At 39.3% G+C, this 18,953-nt stretch overlaps 3 protein-coding genes across 9 annotated transcripts; 2 read left to right on the top strand and 1 right to left on the bottom strand.

Moving 5' to 3' along the window:
* Positions 1 to 989: 989 nt before the first annotated feature.
* cyp7b1 (cytochrome P450, family 7, subfamily B, polypeptide 1) lies at positions 990 to 7,117 on the top strand. Its single transcript, XM_079451444.1, has 6 exons — positions 990 to 1,197; positions 3,746 to 3,882; positions 4,131 to 4,733; positions 5,462 to 5,668; positions 6,164 to 6,342; positions 6,431 to 7,117. The coding sequence occupies exons 1-6, from the start codon at positions 1,121 to 1,123 to the stop codon at positions 6,740 to 6,742; spliced, it is 1,515 nt and encodes a 504-aa protein (XP_079307570.1). The 5' UTR covers positions 990 to 1,120; the 3' UTR covers positions 6,743 to 7,117.
* Positions 5,802 to 13,363, bottom strand: slc39a6 (solute carrier family 39 member 6). Of its 6 annotated transcripts, none has more exons than XM_079451433.1 (12): positions 13,178 to 13,286; positions 11,787 to 12,251; positions 11,562 to 11,693; positions 11,254 to 11,398; positions 11,080 to 11,166; positions 9,905 to 10,074; positions 9,581 to 9,757; positions 9,234 to 9,315; positions 8,813 to 9,142; positions 8,588 to 8,668; positions 8,283 to 8,473; positions 6,833 to 7,530 (listed from the first exon to the last, which is right to left on the bottom strand). In XM_079451433.1, the coding sequence occupies exons 2-12, from the start codon at positions 12,240 to 12,242 to the stop codon at positions 7,378 to 7,380; spliced, it is 2,004 nt and encodes a 667-aa protein (XP_079307559.1). In that variant the 5' UTR covers positions 12,243 to 12,251; positions 13,178 to 13,286; the 3' UTR covers positions 6,833 to 7,377. The 6 variants fall into 6 exon arrangements, with proteins under 6 accessions (XP_079307556.1, XP_079307559.1, XP_079307558.1 ...); XM_079451432.1 differs by lacking the exon at positions 13,178 to 13,286 and adding an exon at positions 12,960 to 13,067; XM_079451430.1 differs by having other exon boundaries at positions 5,802 to 7,530; positions 11,562 to 12,251; positions 12,960 to 13,244.
* cavin4a (caveolae associated protein 4a) lies at positions 13,076 to 18,416 on the top strand. Of its 2 annotated transcripts, XM_079451462.1 has the most exons (4): positions 13,197 to 13,416; positions 14,319 to 14,355; positions 15,669 to 16,049; positions 17,678 to 18,416. In XM_079451462.1, the coding sequence occupies exons 3-4, from the start codon at positions 15,669 to 15,671 to the stop codon at positions 18,284 to 18,286; spliced, it is 990 nt and encodes a 329-aa protein (XP_079307588.1). In that variant the 5' UTR covers positions 13,197 to 13,416; positions 14,319 to 14,355; the 3' UTR covers positions 18,287 to 18,416. The 2 variants fall into 2 exon arrangements, with proteins under 2 accessions (XP_079307587.1, XP_079307588.1); XM_079451461.1 differs by lacking the exon at positions 14,319 to 14,355 and having other exon boundaries at positions 13,076 to 13,416.
* The last annotated feature ends 537 nt before the right edge of the window (positions 18,417 to 18,953 follow it).

Genomic DNA, 18,953 nt, shown 5'->3' with positions numbered 1-18,953 from the left:
AACATACAAGAGCTGTAACCAGAACATATGGCTATGTAAGGTGGTGAAAAATGTTAAAGAAGAACCACCCAGTGGTGGAGTCCAAGTGCACGGCGACGATATGCACGTGTTGTGTCTTTCCAGTTGTCATTGTTAAAAGAATAAAGAATTGCCTAATCTTATCTCACTCCAAATGATAAAAAGGAAAACCTTTTTTATTATATTATTTGTATTTGATGATTATGCGTGATAATAATCATGCAATTTGGGTCAATGTTTGATTCTTCTGCCTTTTCTTCTTCTGCAATTTCACTCCATCCGTTTCTCAGTACTCAGCTGTGAGGCCTGGGGGTTAGAGCGTTGGGCTTGTGAAGGTTGCTGGTTCAAATCTCAGTGCCAGCAGGTCATGACTGAAGTGCCCTTGAGCAAGACACCTTACCCCTGATTGCTCTGCAGTAATGTGCCACTGTATAAAACTACTTGTAAGTCGCTTTGGATAAAAGCGTCTGCCAAATGAATAAATGTAAATGTAGTTAGCTGGATCTCTAAAATCTCAGCTGGAATGCCACAATGCTCCACCTAATTCAGGATTTTAGTCTGTCACTAACCTGAACGTGGATTTGCGGTAACATAGGATATAGCGTGATCTACTAGAGTTGACAAACTCAGAATAAAGCAGAACAATTCAAACATGACAATTTATTAGTCAGGTAAATGTTTCTTTCCAATTACAATTTAATTTAGAGAATACAAAAACAAAACAAAATCCTCAAAGATTAGTCTACATGTCTAAGATGCATACCTGACGTTAGAAAAAGAAGCGATTGGAAAACATAGTGCTGTCTAAAGGCACACACAGCACCATGGGGTTCATCTTAGTAAGAATGCCCCCTGAACATTTTGCCAGCTTCCGTTAAATACCCAGACCAAATACCCTTCCTCCAGTCTTGCTGGGTGTTGAGCAATGTTTATTTTGCACTTGAACCGCCTTAACTGGGCGTGACTTTCTTAATACCCAATGTTTGTTCGAGTGCTGTGAGCAAATTTCTCGTCATATCCATATGTTAGCATGCTGTACGTTGGATAAGCGATTCTTCATAAAGGAATTCTGTGTTTGTCGCTGAGAGGAAAAGCTTTGATAATGTTGGGTTATTTATTGACGATGTTTTTGGGCTTGATGTCCGTACTGTTGCTGTGTGCTCTGTATGGACGGAGGCGGTAAGTGAAAGCTTTATAGGGGTATTGGCGCAAAATGTTGCAATTGTTTAATTGTGATGACAATTAGTCATTGTTTTATGAGTAACGTTAGCCTATATGTTGTATACCCTACTATACACAGTTATTAAACCCTTTATTCAAAGTGACTCAATTCCTCTTAGTTTGCTATAGATCGAACCTGAAATTGAACCTTCGACCGTTGTGAAATCCAGACCTTAGAGTTTCTTTATTGGCGTGATCGCCAATGCCAAATCATTACATGTATGAACTGTCATTTTGACATCAAGACACAGGGGGAGAACACGGGAGAATGTTACGCTTTTTGGTTGCAGATCGGTCAGTCAAAACGTGTTTGAGCTTGATTGATCAGAGTTTTACCCAAGAAACCTACATCTCTGCTACAAATGAAGTAGTTGGTACCGTCCCCGTACAATTTCAGCAAGTAACAGAAGTGCAAACGTCACAACTTACCCCATGTTCATTGTAACAGACAGAGGGTTAGTTGTAACACCTGTTTAAAAAACTGGAAACACAAATAACTCAGTATTATTCTGTATATAAACTAGAGGGGGGTATTGTCTGTACATCTGTTTATAAAACACATATATCCACGGATCTATCATCCAGCCATTCCTCATCTAACCATAGGCTACGTCAAAACATGTAAACAGATATATGAGAAAATGCTTCAGAATTCTAACAAAAATCATAACTATCAATTATTCTTGCTAATATTGTAATTTCATTTATGATTACGATTAATGGAATTTACATTGTTTTCATCTCGATGTCTTGTATACATTTTCACACATTGGGATTCATTGTAACACTGTTACAATAACCCCGTTGTGTAAACATTTTTTCAAAGCTTTAGTTTACAGTTGCTAGGTCTGACTGACACGTTTCAATATGGTGCAATGTGCAACAAGAGAGTGATAAGATCATAAAAGGTTGGTTTTGGCGACAGCCTAAGAGAAATCGAAAAAAGATTAAATGCACTTTCATGCTGCCAAAACACGTGTTGTCCAATATCTCTATGAAAATACATCGAAACTTTTTTTAAATGCACAGATGATTGTCATCTGGCAATGAGAGAAAAAGTTTGAAAGCACAAATTGGTCAACCCTGTCTAACTACAGTTAACCCTGCGTGCCCCGTGCTCCCCTGGTCATTGATTTGTAAGTATGGGAACAAGAAGTTTCGATCTCACATTTACATTGTGTATTGTTCTATTATTTATTTGATTCAATCTTTGAAATAGACTACTCAATATAAATAATACATTATTAACTCTAAGAACAGATGGTTTTGGTAGTGAGTAATAATTTACACAGACTATAATTGAACATTCCGGTGAACATGGAAGGTTTTTTTCCAGTGAAGTATAAACTTGCATAATTTAGTGATTCATGAGAATTCAGATGGACTAGAGTTGAACTGGCATCTGTAACATATGCTGTGTAAAAAACATCGGATAAACACTTTAGAAAAGACAGTTTTACATTTACATTCTAAAATGTGAACATCTTAAAGACATCATTTATTTGACATTTCCCAGGACACATCTCTGAGTCGTATTGCAGATGAGCAAAAAATAACAAAAACGTTTTGCAAACATGAAATAGATGTCTCAATCAAATCTCAAATGTCACAAAAAAGCCTTCTTCCACCAAATGTTGCCAAATTACGAAATATTCTATGTGTTGCTGATGCAGAGAAGCTTATTCATGCATTTGTGACCTCAAGACTTGACTACTTGCACTAGTGGTTGTCCTACATCATTAATAAACAAACTACAGTTAGTTCAGAATGCAGCTGCCAGAGTTCTAACCAGGTCCAGAAAATACGATCACATAACCCCGATGTTATCAACCCTTTACTGGCTACGCATTAAGTATTGTATTGACTGTGAAGGTATTTTAACTACTTATAAAGCATTGACGGTTTAGTCCCTACGTACCTAACAGAGCTTCTATCAGACTACAACCCATCATGCTCTCTAAGATCTCAAAAATCAGGACTTTTGATAATACCTAGAATAACAAAATCCACCAAAGGGGTTGAGCTTTCTCATACGTAGCACATAAAGTTTAACACAAAGTTTTTATTTGGTTAAATTGGTGTTATTCTATCTTTGAGTTTCTAAAGCCATGTAGGCAATAGACAATTCTCTTAATGCCTCCTACAAGAGCAAGGGCTTCCTTGTTTTTAGTTCTCTTTAGTTTTTAATCAGATAAAAATGAGCCCAAAGCCATTGAGTAGCCTCAGAAGGAAGTTTAGAGAAGTCCCAAAAGCCTTATCCTCTCGGACACCCTGCGAAAGTAGAGCATGGGAAACAGACTGTAGCAGTAGATCACAGAGAGTCCACAGAGAGTCCACAAGTTTTCTCAGGGATTTTCTCAGGGATCTTAAATTTCAAAGAAGACTACAAGCAAGCTTTGAAAAGCTTTACTGGAATAATTTCACAGAGGGTCGGCTTTACCTTTAGTGAAAGTTTAGCAACGGTATTGAGGAACATATTTAAACAGTGAGTGTGTGTGTGTTACAGAAAAGAAGGTGAGCCTTCGCTCATTAAAGGCTGGATTCCGTTTCTTGGGAAAGCTTTGGAATTCAGAAAAAACTCTCATCGGTTTCTTACAAAACTGCAAGAGGAGCATGGAGATGTTTTTACTGTACTTATAGCAGGTACTGTATCTCTGTCGCACACACGAAACACAGTCATTGTTCCTTCATTTAAGACACTCAGTTATAGCGCAACACATATTCACATAGGGATAGCTTACCCAAAAATTACAATTCTGTCATGAATTTCTCACCCTCAAGTGGTTCCAAACCTGTATAAATGTCTTTCTTTTAAATATAGTCTCCTTTAATATTAAGTCATTACATTTTAGCACCATAATAATTCCAAGTGCTTCTTTGCATTTATTAAGGGAGATACATAACATTTGTGATGAACCCTCTACTGTATCCATCTGTGATCAAGCATGGCAAACAGTTGGATTTCCACAAGTTTTCTGACAGCGCAGCATCCAAGGCGTTTGATTATCCACCGGTACAGAGTCCCCGCTTTCCTGGATTGAGTGACAGCATTAAAAAGATGTACAGTCTGCTACAGGGGTCCGCCCTTGACCCGCTCACCACTAGCACAATGGAAAATCTTCATAGGATCCTGCGACATCTTTTTTCATCTGGTAAGGGGGCAGGGCATAATTGTGATTGGCAGGAGGCGGAGCTGTATGAGTTTTGTAAACGTGTGATGTTTGAGGTCACGTTTAAAACTTTGTACGGACAGTCGCAGCATCTTCAGCTGGATGAGCTACGAGAGGACTTTGAGAAATATGATGCCTATTTCCCTTTACTAATGGCACAAGTGCCCATCGGTTTGCTGAGGAAAACAAAGGAAATCCGTAAGAAGCTGAAGAATTTTTTCCACCCTAACAGGGTGGCAGAATGGAATGCGCCCTGTGAGTTCATACAGTCCCGAACAGCCCTGTTCCAAAAATATGATACACTTCAAGACCAAGATATTGCAGGTGACTTTCACTTACACCTGCATACATCATGCATGATTTCTAATGTACACACTCACACAGGCATGGAGAGATGTGTAGTGTTGGGCTTTGAGCTGTTAACACCGTAATATAGGCATGTCTTTCCAAATCCCATGAAGCCACAAGGTTACCACGGCTTTGGTCCCTGGAGTGTTTATAGTTAGATACTTTATTCATCCCAAAGGGAAATTCACAGTTATAGCTTAAACTTTTGAGCCAGAGACAATACGACAAGTAGTCATGCCACTTGTAGATAATCAGGAGAAACCACAATACTTTTTCAAATGTAATTTTTTTTGCATTTTTGGGAAGTAGCTTTGCAATAAGCAGAAAATACATATTATTACACTCAGTAGAGCCATAAGGAAAAGATCTGTATAGATAAAAGGTCAAACTTAATATTGGAGAACAAGAAAATGATAAAATATATTCATATATATATTTTTTATATATTGGCTACAAGAATTTAAGTATTTAGTAAAAAGAGCATACTGCATTGTTGATAACGTTTTTGTGGAAAGTTTTTGTCCAGTTTGAACTGAGAAAGCAACATTTATGATGTCTGGTGTTAAAGAAAGCAACAGATGCATGTAAACACAAAGTAATATTCCATTGACCGCCAAACATAACTTCTGCACTGGTTGCACATCACCTTGTGGTTTGGACACATATACAGAAAATGCACTCATCTCATGTTTTTCTCTCTATAGCGCATCATTTTGCCATGCTGTGGGCATCGGTTGGAAACACTATGCCAGCTGCCTTCTGGTGTCTGTACCACCTGCTGTCCCATCCAGAATCCCTTGCAGCAGTACGAGCAGAGATTCTGGATGTGGTTGGACCGAATAACCTTCAGTCCATTTATACAGGGGACATCACAATCACACGAGAACAACTAGATCAAATGGTTTACTTAGGTAAGACACATGAACATTTTTTATAACATTTTCTTTGACTTTGTGTACTAACATTAGTTGATATACAGACACAAAAAAATTAAGAGATCTTTTCAAAATTCTGTGTACTATTTATAGGTATAGGTTTGTGTTAAGGAAAAATATCAGTTTATTGACATATTTCTCACAAATTTCAAATACAAATGTTTTATTGGCAGAAGATTAAAACTGGAGAAACAGGCCAAAATAACGTATGCCCTGTCATTTTTCAGACCCCAAATACTTTGAAGAAAAGTTTATATTCACATTTAAGCTATACAACAGAAATGTTTAGGATATTACCTTGATTCTTCACCTTTTAATAACCAAAGGCCACAAAACTGACCATCAACACTGTTACACCAAATTCTCACTCACAGAAAAACATTAAAAACAGAAACATATTTCTGAGAATTGTTCCTTAACCAGATTCCCCTAATTCAAAATGTCTCTCATTCTGTCTCTGTTTATCTGTAGCGAGTTCGGTAAATGAGAGTTTACGGCTATCCTCTGTATCAATGAACATACGTGTAGTTCAGGAAAACTTCTGTTTGCGTTTGGATGCCCAACATTCCATCAACCTACGCAAAGATGACATCGTTGCTCTATACCCCCAAAGCACGCACCTCGACCCTGAAATATACGATCAGCCTCAGGTAATACACCGACAGTAAAGCTTTATAATATATTTCTTTAGTGCTTTTGAACTTGTTCATTAAAATGTCTTGTCTGTGTTTTTTATAGCGGTTCCAATTTGACCGTTTCGTAAAAGACGGAAAGGATAAAACAGAGTTTTACAAATTCGGTCAAAAAGTCAGCTACTATCGCATGCCGTTCGGCTCTGGGGCCACTCAGTGTCCCGGACGATTTTTTGCAACCCATGAACTCAAGCAGTTTGTGTGTTTGACTTTGTTGATGGGTGAAATGCAGTTGTTGCATGGCCAGCAGGAGGCGACACTGGACACCAGCCGTGCTGGCCTGGGCATTTTGCCACCCGCCAATCACATTCCATTCAGATACAGAAAAACACAGGATGCAATAAACCGAGAGGAATAATTTGACAAAAAAAGGAAAGTATTGTTACTTGCTCATTCCACACACTACATTCCACAGCAGCTTCCATTTATCTGTTTTGTACATCACTTGTTTTTTTTTGGCTGAACTGTTTGATTACTAGACTTAGTTTCAGTCCCCCGTGTTTACTGAGGAAGCAGGTTTCCCACTCCGGTAACACAAACAGACTTTAAAAAAAATCCTGACATTTCAGGTTCAGACTTTAGACTGTCATCCACCCACCACTCAAGTGACACTAGAGATGAGACACAGTATCTGTTGAAACACTCGCATGTTTTTACTGGAATGTTGGATGGGCAGCATGTGCAAATTGAACAAAGCAACACTCATTTCAACAACTACTGTACAGCACTGTGTAACAAAAAAAAAAAAACACTCCACATTCTCAATGTGGCACATTTCTTTCAAACTGAAACTGTAACAGTCAATATTTATAAATACTGTTTTATCTGCCCACAAGCAAAATTGTAACTGATGGTGCTATTCAAGCTGCCATCACCTGTTAAAGACTAGATGAGATGTCAGGCATGCCGACAGGTGGACTTTGGGATACGATTCGGGTTACAGGTGAATAACCAGCATTATTATTCTGATATTTAGATGAAGTGGCATTGTTGTCAGAAGCCAATATCTAGTTGTATCCTGTGCTCAAAAACTGCAATGACCAGCATGATTCCAAAGCCCAGGAGAATTCCAGCATTTTGCAGGAGGAAGAAACCATAATGACTGAAGCCTGCTTCACCAGCGTCATTGTGTAACATTTCAGGTACCTACAAAAAACAATTACAGAATCAAAACTGATTTAGTTTTAGCAGGATGAACAGTAAAAGAACCAAAAAGCATGTGCACTTGGAAATCACATAAAGATATGGAGACTTTCCGTCGGAGCCTATAGCCTTACGGTAACGTGCTCCGACATATAGTGCTGTTGCGCTCCGGGCGACCCGAGTTCGAGTCCCGGCTCGAGGTCCTTTCCTGATCCCCCCCTCTCTCTCTCGCCCACCTCACTTCCTGTCCTCTCTACACAACAGCTGTCCAAATAAAGGCAAAAACGCCCCAAAATATAATCTTAAAAAATAGATATGGAGACTTTCCATTTAGCACTGGGAATTTTTTTATTCATATTGACAAATTCCTGCTTTATCTTCCTCCTGATCAATATTACACTACAGCAGAGTCCAGCATGCGGGTGGGCATATGCAAGTACCAGCCGGGTGAACCGCTAATATTTGATGTAACAGGTGGAATAATTATTCATGTGTCATTTGCGTTTCGGGAATTAATACACGTTGGCGGAACACGGATCCAGTAGACATTTTTGTGAAACAGGTAGGGTTAAATTATTGCTGTTGTCATATGTCGGGTCGGTGTTCTTTTAATTACTGCGGGAACTGGTTTATCAAACAGGACCCGTGCGGTACTCTGCATCACAGTCATGTGCATAATGTAATTACACAGCATTTCCAATAAACCACTTTTTGATTACACAAAAAGCAACACTATCTAGGTGCAAGCTACTCACCATGTCTACAAGGGCGACATACAAAAAAAGCCCAGCCGTCAGAGCGAAGATCCACATGGCCACATCTTCTGCGTAATGACCAATCAGAATGCCTGTAATCATCCCCAGATATCCCATCAGGGCCGACAGCAGATTGTAGAGAATGGCCTGTCGTACTGACATACCCGCTTTCAGCAAGACCGCAAAATCACCTGCAGGAAATATGATATTTTTGAAAAAGTACAGAAAAACTATGAGACTTGCACTATAGTAAGGAATACTATCAATTTGTTATATGATGTCACAGAACTGTGATGTCATCTTACCCAGCTCATGAGGAAGTTCATGACAGAACACAGCAACTGAGGTACTAAGACCACTGGACAACCCTTCGGTGAAAGCTGCTCCTGAAATTGAAATACACACCTCCAGTCACAAATGTCTGTCAATTATATATATTTAAAAAGTTGCTTCATTGTAGCACAACTAGTAAAGCATGGTGTTCGCAACACCAATTCCTTGGGTGTGAATCCCACTGAATGCAAACTTACCTATGGCAAGTCCGTCGCTGAAGTTATGAAGTCCGTCACCCATGACGACCATCCAAGCAAGAGTAGCCACACCAGCCTGCTGGAAGTGCTGACTTGAGTAGGTGTGCGTGTGCGTGTGAGGGTGGTGGTTCTGGGAATGATGGTGATGCAATATATGGTGGTAGTCGTGGTGATGATGATGCTGCTCGTCTGACTGGCCGACAGTATCATGAAAGTGGGAGTGGCATTTGTTTTCACAATCAATGTCGGTGTAGAGCTCCGCCCCCAACATTACTTCCTCTTCTTCTGCCACGCCCCGCACACACGCACTTCCACCATTGGTTTCAGCAGCTGATGTAAAAAAAAACGATATCAGTCATAAGAAATGTTTCTTAGAATTTCTTAGAAGCAAATTAACAAAGAGAGAAAGATGTTTATTTACCATCAAGTGTTTTGACGCCATTGTCTTCCAGTGAAGGCCGTTTCTCAGATTCCAAAACTTCAGCGGCGAGATCAATCCTCTTCTGTATATGAACATACAAAGACGTTACTTTAAAATAAATACAAGGAACACCTCCCTCTGAATTGTATTATTTTTTGTATCATTTGAAACCCTGTTTTGTGAAATGCTATGCTTGTAAAGTGGGTTTAGTGCTAAAAATAACTTTGTTTATAATTTAGTTACATAATACAGGGACATACATTTTGAGTGCTTTCCATATTGGGGAGATTTGAGCCCAGCAAAACAATGAACAGCTTGAATTGTGTATGTTTGTGCATAATCCTGACCTTCTGCTTTTTGTCCTTGTACATCTTGCCAAGGGTGAGGAAGTGTTCGATGAGGAACATAATGTAGACCCCACTCAGCGCGGTCAGTCCCGTCCACACTGGTCTAAGCGAATCCTCTTCCACCTCCTCTCCATGGTCATGATGCTCAGAGTGGTTGTGCTTAGGATGGCCCTGTGACTGAGAGCCGCCAACCGGACGAACAAATAAAAAATCTTCCATTATCTTACACTTTAGGTGATCCATATTGTTGAGAAAATACAGAAATGGTATTGGTTTGAGAATTTGCCTCCTGTCTAACACAAAAAATGGACATGTGTGTCTTACATGTGGTATGAGATGCAGGAACGCATCTCCGCTGAGAGTGCCCACAGCAAGGGCCACCAGGAAGCTTAGCAGGAAGTTGAAGCAAACTCTGTTCATGAGCGGAATCAAAACCACGCCCACTAGCGCCAGCAAGCTGATTAAAGTGATGGAAAGAAAGCCTCCTATCCAAGCTGGAACACACAAACATGCACAAGTGTAAAAAAAAGCCAACAAAAAAATAAATTAGTGAAACAGTGAGAGAGAAAAGGATCGACATCCTTTGTTGTTTGTTTTAGATTAGGAAAATCTCAATAATTGGAACTTCAATTATAATAATTATTAAATAAATTATAAAAATATATATACATAAATTATAAATTAAAACCAGTCTTTGTAAATAGTAAACTGATATTCTTAAAACCTAAAGGAAATTCTCAAAAGTAAACATGTTGAATTGGCCTGTGGTTTGACTTTATTTATATATTTATTAGGGGTGGACAGCCCTAACACAAATTACAACATTTTATGATATGGCATCTACTCAATTTAATTGGTTGAGCTGCCCAAATGTGACCTGCATAAAAATCCATATTTTAATAATTTGCTTAATTTCATGCATTTGCGTCTTTTAGAAAATCTCACATAAGCTGGGTTCACACCGCCAGCAATTCTTTCACTGTGTATCGCCAGTCTTGCTACGAGATTGTTAGAAGATGCCCACTTCCTTTCCCCAAGGTCACTGTCGCTCATGTGGCTAAGCGACCATTGAAATGAATGAGATCATGTTGTTATGTCACTGCCAGTTGTTAGGGTTTTGCTTTCCTAAGTCCTTTCTTGAGTTTCTGAACTTTTTGTTATACTTTAGTTTTAGTTACAGATTTATTCTATTTTATTAAGTAACATACTGAAGGTTTAGTTAAACTATGTATGTTGTCAGTTCTTTAACAAAAAGTAAAATGCTATTGTAATTGTTAATATTGTGTATTTGAATTTTGGTTTCCTTTTTTACATTTTGTTTAAAATATTGTGATACAGTCACACCTGTAAACCCAGTACCGGGTATCCTTACACACCATATTTACTATGGATATCACTAAGAATGCAATAAATTTATTCAAACTATGTAGCATAGCCTTATTGCATCTAGTACTACAAGAAGATGTAATTTCAATAACACTTGACTCAGGAACACTTACCAACATTAATAGACACACTCCTTTGGCTTCTGCCATTGGTGTGATTATGCAGACTGTGGTGGTGATGATGGTGATGATGGGTGGGATCTAGAAAAACACACAAAGCGAACTGTTATACATATTCTATAAAAATGTGGGATAACTATCATAAATGTAAATAAATAAGAACCTCACCTAACTGGCCATTGTCATGCACCAGGCAGGACTTCGAATCAATTTGCATGAGAAGAGCAGGACACAAGTAAGCAAAGTCACTGACAGACACGCCTGCTTCCTTTATCATGCCATGCGACTGCAGGATTGTGGAGGCGTTTTGACACTGTGAAGGAAAAAATTTACTTGAGTGGGTTTGTGATATGCCGATTTTGTATTCAATGCTCTGTAATACCAATTCTGATTGGTTAAATCATACACTTCGGAGATTCGATACTGCTGATTCATTATCATTTTTTGTGCATTTTAATGATTGTGCATTTGTGTACCTCCAGACTGTGAGGGATGTGTTCATGCTCATCATGGTCATCCTCGTGTACATGGGTGGGTGTATCCTCAGGTTGGTGGGTGTGGTTAGTGTGCGTTACATTTGGCTGTACGGCATCAAAGGGAGCATGGTCCTGGGTTAAATCATAGTCAGCGCTACGATTAGATCGTCGTGACTTTGTGGCAGCGGACGGCGTGGTCAAAGGTGTGGTCAGTTCCTGATTCACCTTCATGTAGAGATTGTGGTGCGCATCCGATTCGCTCTTCTTCCCAGGGGCGGGATCAGGCTGCACTTTTGTGACAGGTTCACTCTTCTCCACATTCTGGTCTCCCCCTACCTTCTTGCTGGCGACAGGATGCGCGTGTGTAGTGAGTTTGTCCACGTGGGTATGTGCGGGAGAATGCGAGTGTGTATGATTGCGTGTGTTTCCGTGGTGATGTACCGTCAATTTCCTGATGTGGCCTAGCCCCACTCCCTTAAGCAGGTTGTACAAGCCTTCTAAGGAAATACTCCCGTTCTGGCCATACCTCTCAAACAGTGCATGCAGGTGGCGCTGCTGCACCTGTTCTGCCATGCGACTATCAGTCTCAATGGTGACAGACCTGCAGTCCGGTCCCGCCCTCACGGAGCACGCCAACAGCAGTGTCAGAACTGTTTGGAGGCGTGGCCACCCTCCAATCATACCTGCATTCTATGAGACAAGTATAGAATATTGTTAGAACAAAACATGACGTCTGTTAATGAATATATATTAAAAAGAGCGAAAAACACCAACGATGCTTTAAGCAGAATGGCTTACAACAATATAATATTTGTGTCTAATGTTAATGACTTCAGTACTCATCCCTATGGCTTCATAAATATCCTGTTATTTTACATTATAACACACCGTGGTAAACACAAATTGATGTTGTGAGGAAAAAGCGACACTTTTATGTTTATAACGTTTTCACAGTAAACACATGTTAGTGTTTACCATATGGATGACTGAGATTATGCTCATGTAAAAGTCTCTTACATCACATATTTTACAATGTAAATGATAAGAATGTTAATCTAAATACGTTTACATCCCTTTTGTTTTGACAAGGACCACCGTAACAAACGTGTACATCACCGACAGCTGTTTACAAACAAAACGTCAACAGCGTAGTTTTGCGAGCAAGCGAGTTGTTTCACAAAACACGCGCATTTACTAAATCGCACCGGCGATTTCGTTCAGAATGTGTGGTTTATTGAATCAATGCGCATAAATCTGATAGATGAAATAACACTAGAGAGCGCAAACAACGCGGCCTAGTTGAAATGGTTCAGTGCACCGACTTGTTATCGCCAAAGCTGTAAATGCACGTGGAAGTAATGGCCTGATCAAACATCAACAATAACCAATGCTGCTTACCGGAGCTCCCCGCACACCACACTCAAATGTAAGCGCGTTCTCGGTGGCTATTCTGCACACAACACCACGAGCTCATGGACCAGACCGTGTGCAAAAAAATACGTCATCATAAGACCGGAAACCGAGTGTCTTTTGTGTCAGACAGGACGCGCGAATCGTGCTCCGAACTCTGCCATTCCCGATCTGACGATCTTTACGGCACTGGTGATATAACTTACCGTTCCCTGGCGATGATATGTCTCGAGACGAACCAAACAGCAGACCCTCCGCGAACGGGCTTGATTTTACAGAAGTGACAGAAGCTTATTCCATTGGTGTAGATGTTGTCACATGACCTCGGAGACCGTGGGGCATTGTTGATTCGGTGTCGGACCACTGTCTGATTCATGCTTAGTCAAACATCCGCCCAAGAGTTCTGTTTGTCTCTCTATATGAGAATTCTTCGAACGTCAGATAGGTAAAGATCCCAAAACATTACAAAAGCCCCAGGGCTCCATATTTTGGTTTTAGTAGATGATTTCATGTGTGAAGAACACAAAATGTATTTGAACAACGGTGGTGTCCGTTGACTTGCATTGGTATTGTGTCCACACCATACAAGTCAATGTGAAGGCCTACCGCCATTGTTCGGTTACCAACATTCATTGAATATCTTACTTTGTGTTCTGCAGAAGAAAGTCATACAGGTTTGTGAAGACGAGGGAGAGTAAATTTACATTTAGTCATTTAGGAGACGCTTTTATCCAAAGCGACTTACATATGAAGTAAACAATGGAAGCAATTGGAACAGCATAAGGGCAACAAAAAGCATATGTGCAATCATAAACTAGTCTCATCCTACCACAGTATACAGTGTTATATATTATGTTAAATGATGGTGTAATTTTAATTTATGGTTGAACTGTTACATTTACACTCATCAGTTTTATCTGGATCGATACAGACCATTTTAGAAGACATAAACAGTGCGGGCCCTGAAGCTATTCCTGTTTTAGTTTCTTATTTTACATAATCAATAAATCTAAGGAGCGGTTTCCCACTTAGGGATAATCCAGGACTAAGCTTTAGTTAAATAGTTTTTCCAAAAATACCTTACAAAATGTTTGACTTGTCTACATTTCAAAGCAAAACCATGCCATTTATTTTAATATATGTCAATGAAAGCTGTTTTCCGTTTAGACAGCTTTAATATTAATTTTAGTCTATAGGACTAGTCTTAAAACATGTTCGGGACACCACCCCAAGTGTTTGTTTGACCATTTGATTCAGTTCCAAAATGTTGTTTGGTTGAATTTTTATGTGAAGTTAAAAAACGGAAACATTAATTGCTTCTAGACTAGAGCTGTTTGTGTTTTGCAGAACGGTCTACAACTGCCTGGCCCGAAGTTAACTTCAGGTCTGTGGTTTTTTAATCAATCGGCTAGTGGCTAATCATTTAAATATTTATATTTAATTTATATTAATACTAATGTATATATCCATATTTTATAGTATAATAATTGTATTAAATAAACATTTGTCAAAGGTTATTGTAGGCTATATTAATTTTATTACAACATTTTTTTGAATGGGTTGAGTAACACATTTAAGTTTAGTCAAGTAACGGTACTTATACTGGTAACCCAAAATAAAACTGACTAGACATACCTTTTACTTGCTAGCTGATGTCATTTACTTGTTATTTCTTTAGCTTGTTATCAGAAATAATCTGTAGGGACTGTACCGGAAGTTAAATTCGGTTGTCATGTCTTGTCACGCTGGTCCCTTCCTGGGTAGACACGTTATTAGAAGACTGTAACTTCTGAAACACACACACAACCAGCATCAAATCTTAAACTCACATCTGGGTGTAACTAGGACAGGGGAAAGACTAACCCCAAATTCTTAAGTGTTCTTTTTTTGCATTTTTAGAGTAAAACATTATTATTTAATCTTACTTTATTTTATCCTACTTCTAGCTTTGAAGACATCCTGAATGTCTTCACTCAAATTAGTTTCCATTCTAACTGATAAAGAGTGAGTTATGGGATAGCATAGGGGACTTACTCTGTAACATCTTTTCTGTTCTGTTTCTTTTTTTCTATATGATGTTATGAGTTATGATCTGACTGATCTACTGTTTTTTGTTTTTGAGAATATACTTTTTTTTCAATCGTGGTGCATGCTGGGTAGTTTTATTAGATTGCCTGAACGTAGGGTCAGAAGTAAAACAATTTAAAAAAACACACCTTCAAGGACAGTTTACTTTGTGTGTGCACACAGTTTGTGTGGGTTGCAGCTGTTGGGTTCAGTTGACAGTGTGGCACAGGGGAGCAGATTTATAAAAGTAAATCCATCTCACCCCACATGAACGTCCAACCCCCTCACACATGCATTCATTTGAAATCTAGATCAATTATTGCGCAATACCACTCATATTTGAGATATTTTGGACCTAACACAAATGTCTTAAGAATGAATGAATGAAGGGGCTTTCAAGCTGTTATGTGTTGCAGCTTCCTAAAATTTCCCAGTGTCTCCTTACAGTTGTATTTATATCATGCATGTATCTATGTGAATGTGTGTGCACAGGGGTGGAGTTAGTTAGATTCCAGTGGGGTCTCTTTCTGGAGTGTCAGTTTCTTTTTGCACTGTTCTTGTGTGTGATTCTGTCTGGCCCCGTACACATCCCTGGCACTGTAGCTGTACTTTCGCACCCGTGTGAAATAGATGGAAAAGAAAGGTGATGTCATGCTTGGGGTCGAGGATGAGTCCGGGCAGCCTGTCTCGGCCCTCTCCATTCTCTCTCTGCTGGAACGTGTGTCCACCATCATCGATGGGGTCCAGGCGAGCCAGCAGCGCATGGAGGAACGTCAGCAGCAGCTCGAAAGTTCGGTCAGCGCCGTCCAGTCAGAGCTGCTCAAATTGACTCGCGACCATGGTGCCACATCGATCACTGTTGATAAACTGCTTCAGAAAGCCCGCCGTGTGAGCACGCATGTTAAAGAAGTGCGTTCACGTGTGGAGAAACAGAATGTGCGTGTGAAGAAGGTGGAAACGACGCAGGATGAGCTGCTTACACGCAACAGGTTCAGAGTTGTCATCTACCAGGTATAAACATTGACCCGCACGTCTTTAAACACCAAGTCACTAAATGTGTGTGATGGGTGATGGAGGGTTTTGGCAATAAATTGTCTCTGTAATGTCAAACTAACACCTGTTGTATTAGATATAGAGGGCGCACATGAGAATTTTTTTCTGGAGCCGATTAGCTACCTATCTCTGTGGGGTGTCATATAAACATATTTTAAATGTGTTGACTTCCAGAAAGAAATAATGAAAGAGGCGCAGGGTGGCAACTTACATAGATTTTGAGGGCGGGGTGTCTACTTCGATATTTAAAACAGTACCAAATGTAATTTTTCAATATGAATGTTTATTTATTTGAATTTATATTTTAATTACAGTTAAACTCAAAAAAATTGAAAATAAAGAAAGAAAAACAAAGGCAAATATGTTCACATCAGGAACATAATAAATTAGACTAAATTAGGCCGTGACAGTGTGTGTGTGTGTGTGATGGTATTTTGAGCTTTCCTAATATAGAGTCGCTCACACAGCTGAAAAGAGACTTTAAACACCCTCCCTGAACACAGACCTTATACACACATACATTCATAGACATTCAATCAGACAAACTGCCCTCCAGGGACAATAATGGTCTCTATAAGTCAGGGAAGGGGTAGTTTCATGAATATTGATATTATGCCTAAAAAACACTCACTAAGGGAGGAAGAGGTTGTGTTTCCGACATTTAAAGCTATCAAACATAGTTTTTTATATGACATTTAGGGGGGGGTAAATGGAAAGACTTGGAAATGGAGAAGAGGATGGGATGGGCTAGGCAGGGTGGACTTTCCTAGGGTAACAGGTGAAACTACATGAGTAATCTTTAACAGGACTAACTTGACTAATATTCAGGACTTGACTGAAAGAAACACGTGATCACCGGAAATGTGAGCAAAACTTCGATAATGGACAAAAATAGCTACAGTTTAAAATGGTTTGAATGTAAGAATATAAGTCTGCTGATATGGAAATCTGATGTGTGCTTTGATATCGAGCATCAAAGGTACTTAAAATTGAAGTATTCACAGTTTACAACTATGTTTTCCTATCTGCACTTTTACTGATGATTGTTTACTAGTGCATTACTAGTAGGGGATAGGAAAGTAGAGAAAAAATTGAAGACGTCAGATGTTGACGGAAGAAATGTGTTTTTAGCCAATTCTTAAAGGCAACTACAGAATCCGCTGATCTTGTGGCACAAAGGAGATCATTCCAAAGTCATGGAACACATCCGAAGAAAGTGCGTGAGAGTGAATTTTCCCTTTGTGGGATTGCACCACTTTGTGGGATGACGTTGTTCAGCGAGTGAAGATACGGGGGTGCCGAAACAGTGGTGTTTTTTTAGGCCAAGAGCAGAGATTTTATTTTAAAGTATATTTTGATATTGGCTAATTATACTTAGACATAAATATATATATATATTTAAATATAAATATACTTGCAGTAGGCTACATCAAAAGTATACTGAAATATACTTAAAGCACACTTGAAATTTTTTTATTTTATTTTGGACACTGTTATCACTAATAATTGACAGGCCTAAAATGATCTTGGCACACGTTTTCTTTTGTAAGTGTTTTTTTATGTATCTATTTTGTCTGCCACTGCAGGGTGAAACTGAAGTTCCCTCTGTTGCTGTCACCAAGACCCCCAAAGGGGAAGGGCTTGCTAACATGGAGGTGGAGCCAGACGAATATGACATCCCCGCTGATTTATCATCTGATGAAGAGTACATGGTGGTAGAGGATGTGGAGTCATCCCGGGGGGCACGTCTTAAACAGTCAGGGTTAAAGGGTCTCGAGAACATCAAATCAGCGTTCTCCAAAGAAGGCATGAGCAAAACACGTGAGAAGACCAGAGAGAACCTCAACAAAACCAAGGAGAGCCTGAGTAAAACAGGCCAATCGCTCGGAACCAAATTCAACAACTTCGGTGAGAAGGTCGTGCCTACTGAACAGCGAGAGAAAATTCGTCAGAGCAGTGAGCGGCTTAAGGAGAACATCGCTAAGAAAGCACCGAATAAAGAATCGTTCCGCATCAAACTGAAGAAGGAACGCACTGTTGCCGAGGGCCAGGAGGGAGCAGAGGAGGAGCCTGCTGTGACTCCACCTAAAGGCAGGAAGTCAAGCCCAGACGTGACCTACACAGAGGTGGTTACTGAGAGCAAGAGGGAGGGTCCAATATCAGAGGAAGGGGCAACTCGCGTCCAAGAGGACTGATATGGGAAACTCATGAGTGAAAAGAAGAATACAGGAAAGTGAAAAAGAAAAATAGTTTCTGTTGAGTATATGAAGAAATAATATACATATAATGTTTCCATACGGTAGATTAAATAAATTTTGCAACACTAAATGTGTTTTGTATCATTTATATACAATAGGCAACTTGTAAAGTGTATGATATGTAACTTTAAAATTATAATTTGTTTGGTCATACAGACAGCTTGGAAGCTACAATAATGAGGACCGCTTAATACAATTGTTAGGATTAAAATAATCCCTGACATTATGATATAAAGCTAAACATAATGTGGACTATATGAGCTTTTGAAATGCTATAGGAACATTTTGGCCCTCACATGTATAGCTTAACACACACATTACCCTGAGCTACAAATGAGGGAGTGAGAGAGATATTGACCCAACATCCAAAAAAAGATCTCTTGGAATTAATGTCAACAGCTGAGCTGCCGTGCCCAACTCTCAAACACACATTATATAAGGTGGAACATAAGGATAGCTAAAAACTATGGGCATATTTCATGCATGTTAAATTATTAGCCATTTTGGAATATGTAAACAACACTGGACCAGAAGCACTTTTTCATTTTTTTAGTCTAGTTCATTTAAAATTTTGTTTCAGATGTTTTGTTGATTGTATTTTGTT

The sequence above is a fragment of the Barbatula barbatula genome (assembly GCF_947034865.1).
Source record: "Barbatula barbatula genome assembly, chromosome: 3".
NCBI lineage: Eukaryota > Metazoa > Chordata > Actinopteri > Cypriniformes > Nemacheilidae > Barbatula > Barbatula barbatula.
The sequence above is the reverse complement of the archived record's forward strand: the minus strand, read 5'-3'. Positions and strand labels throughout refer to the sequence as shown.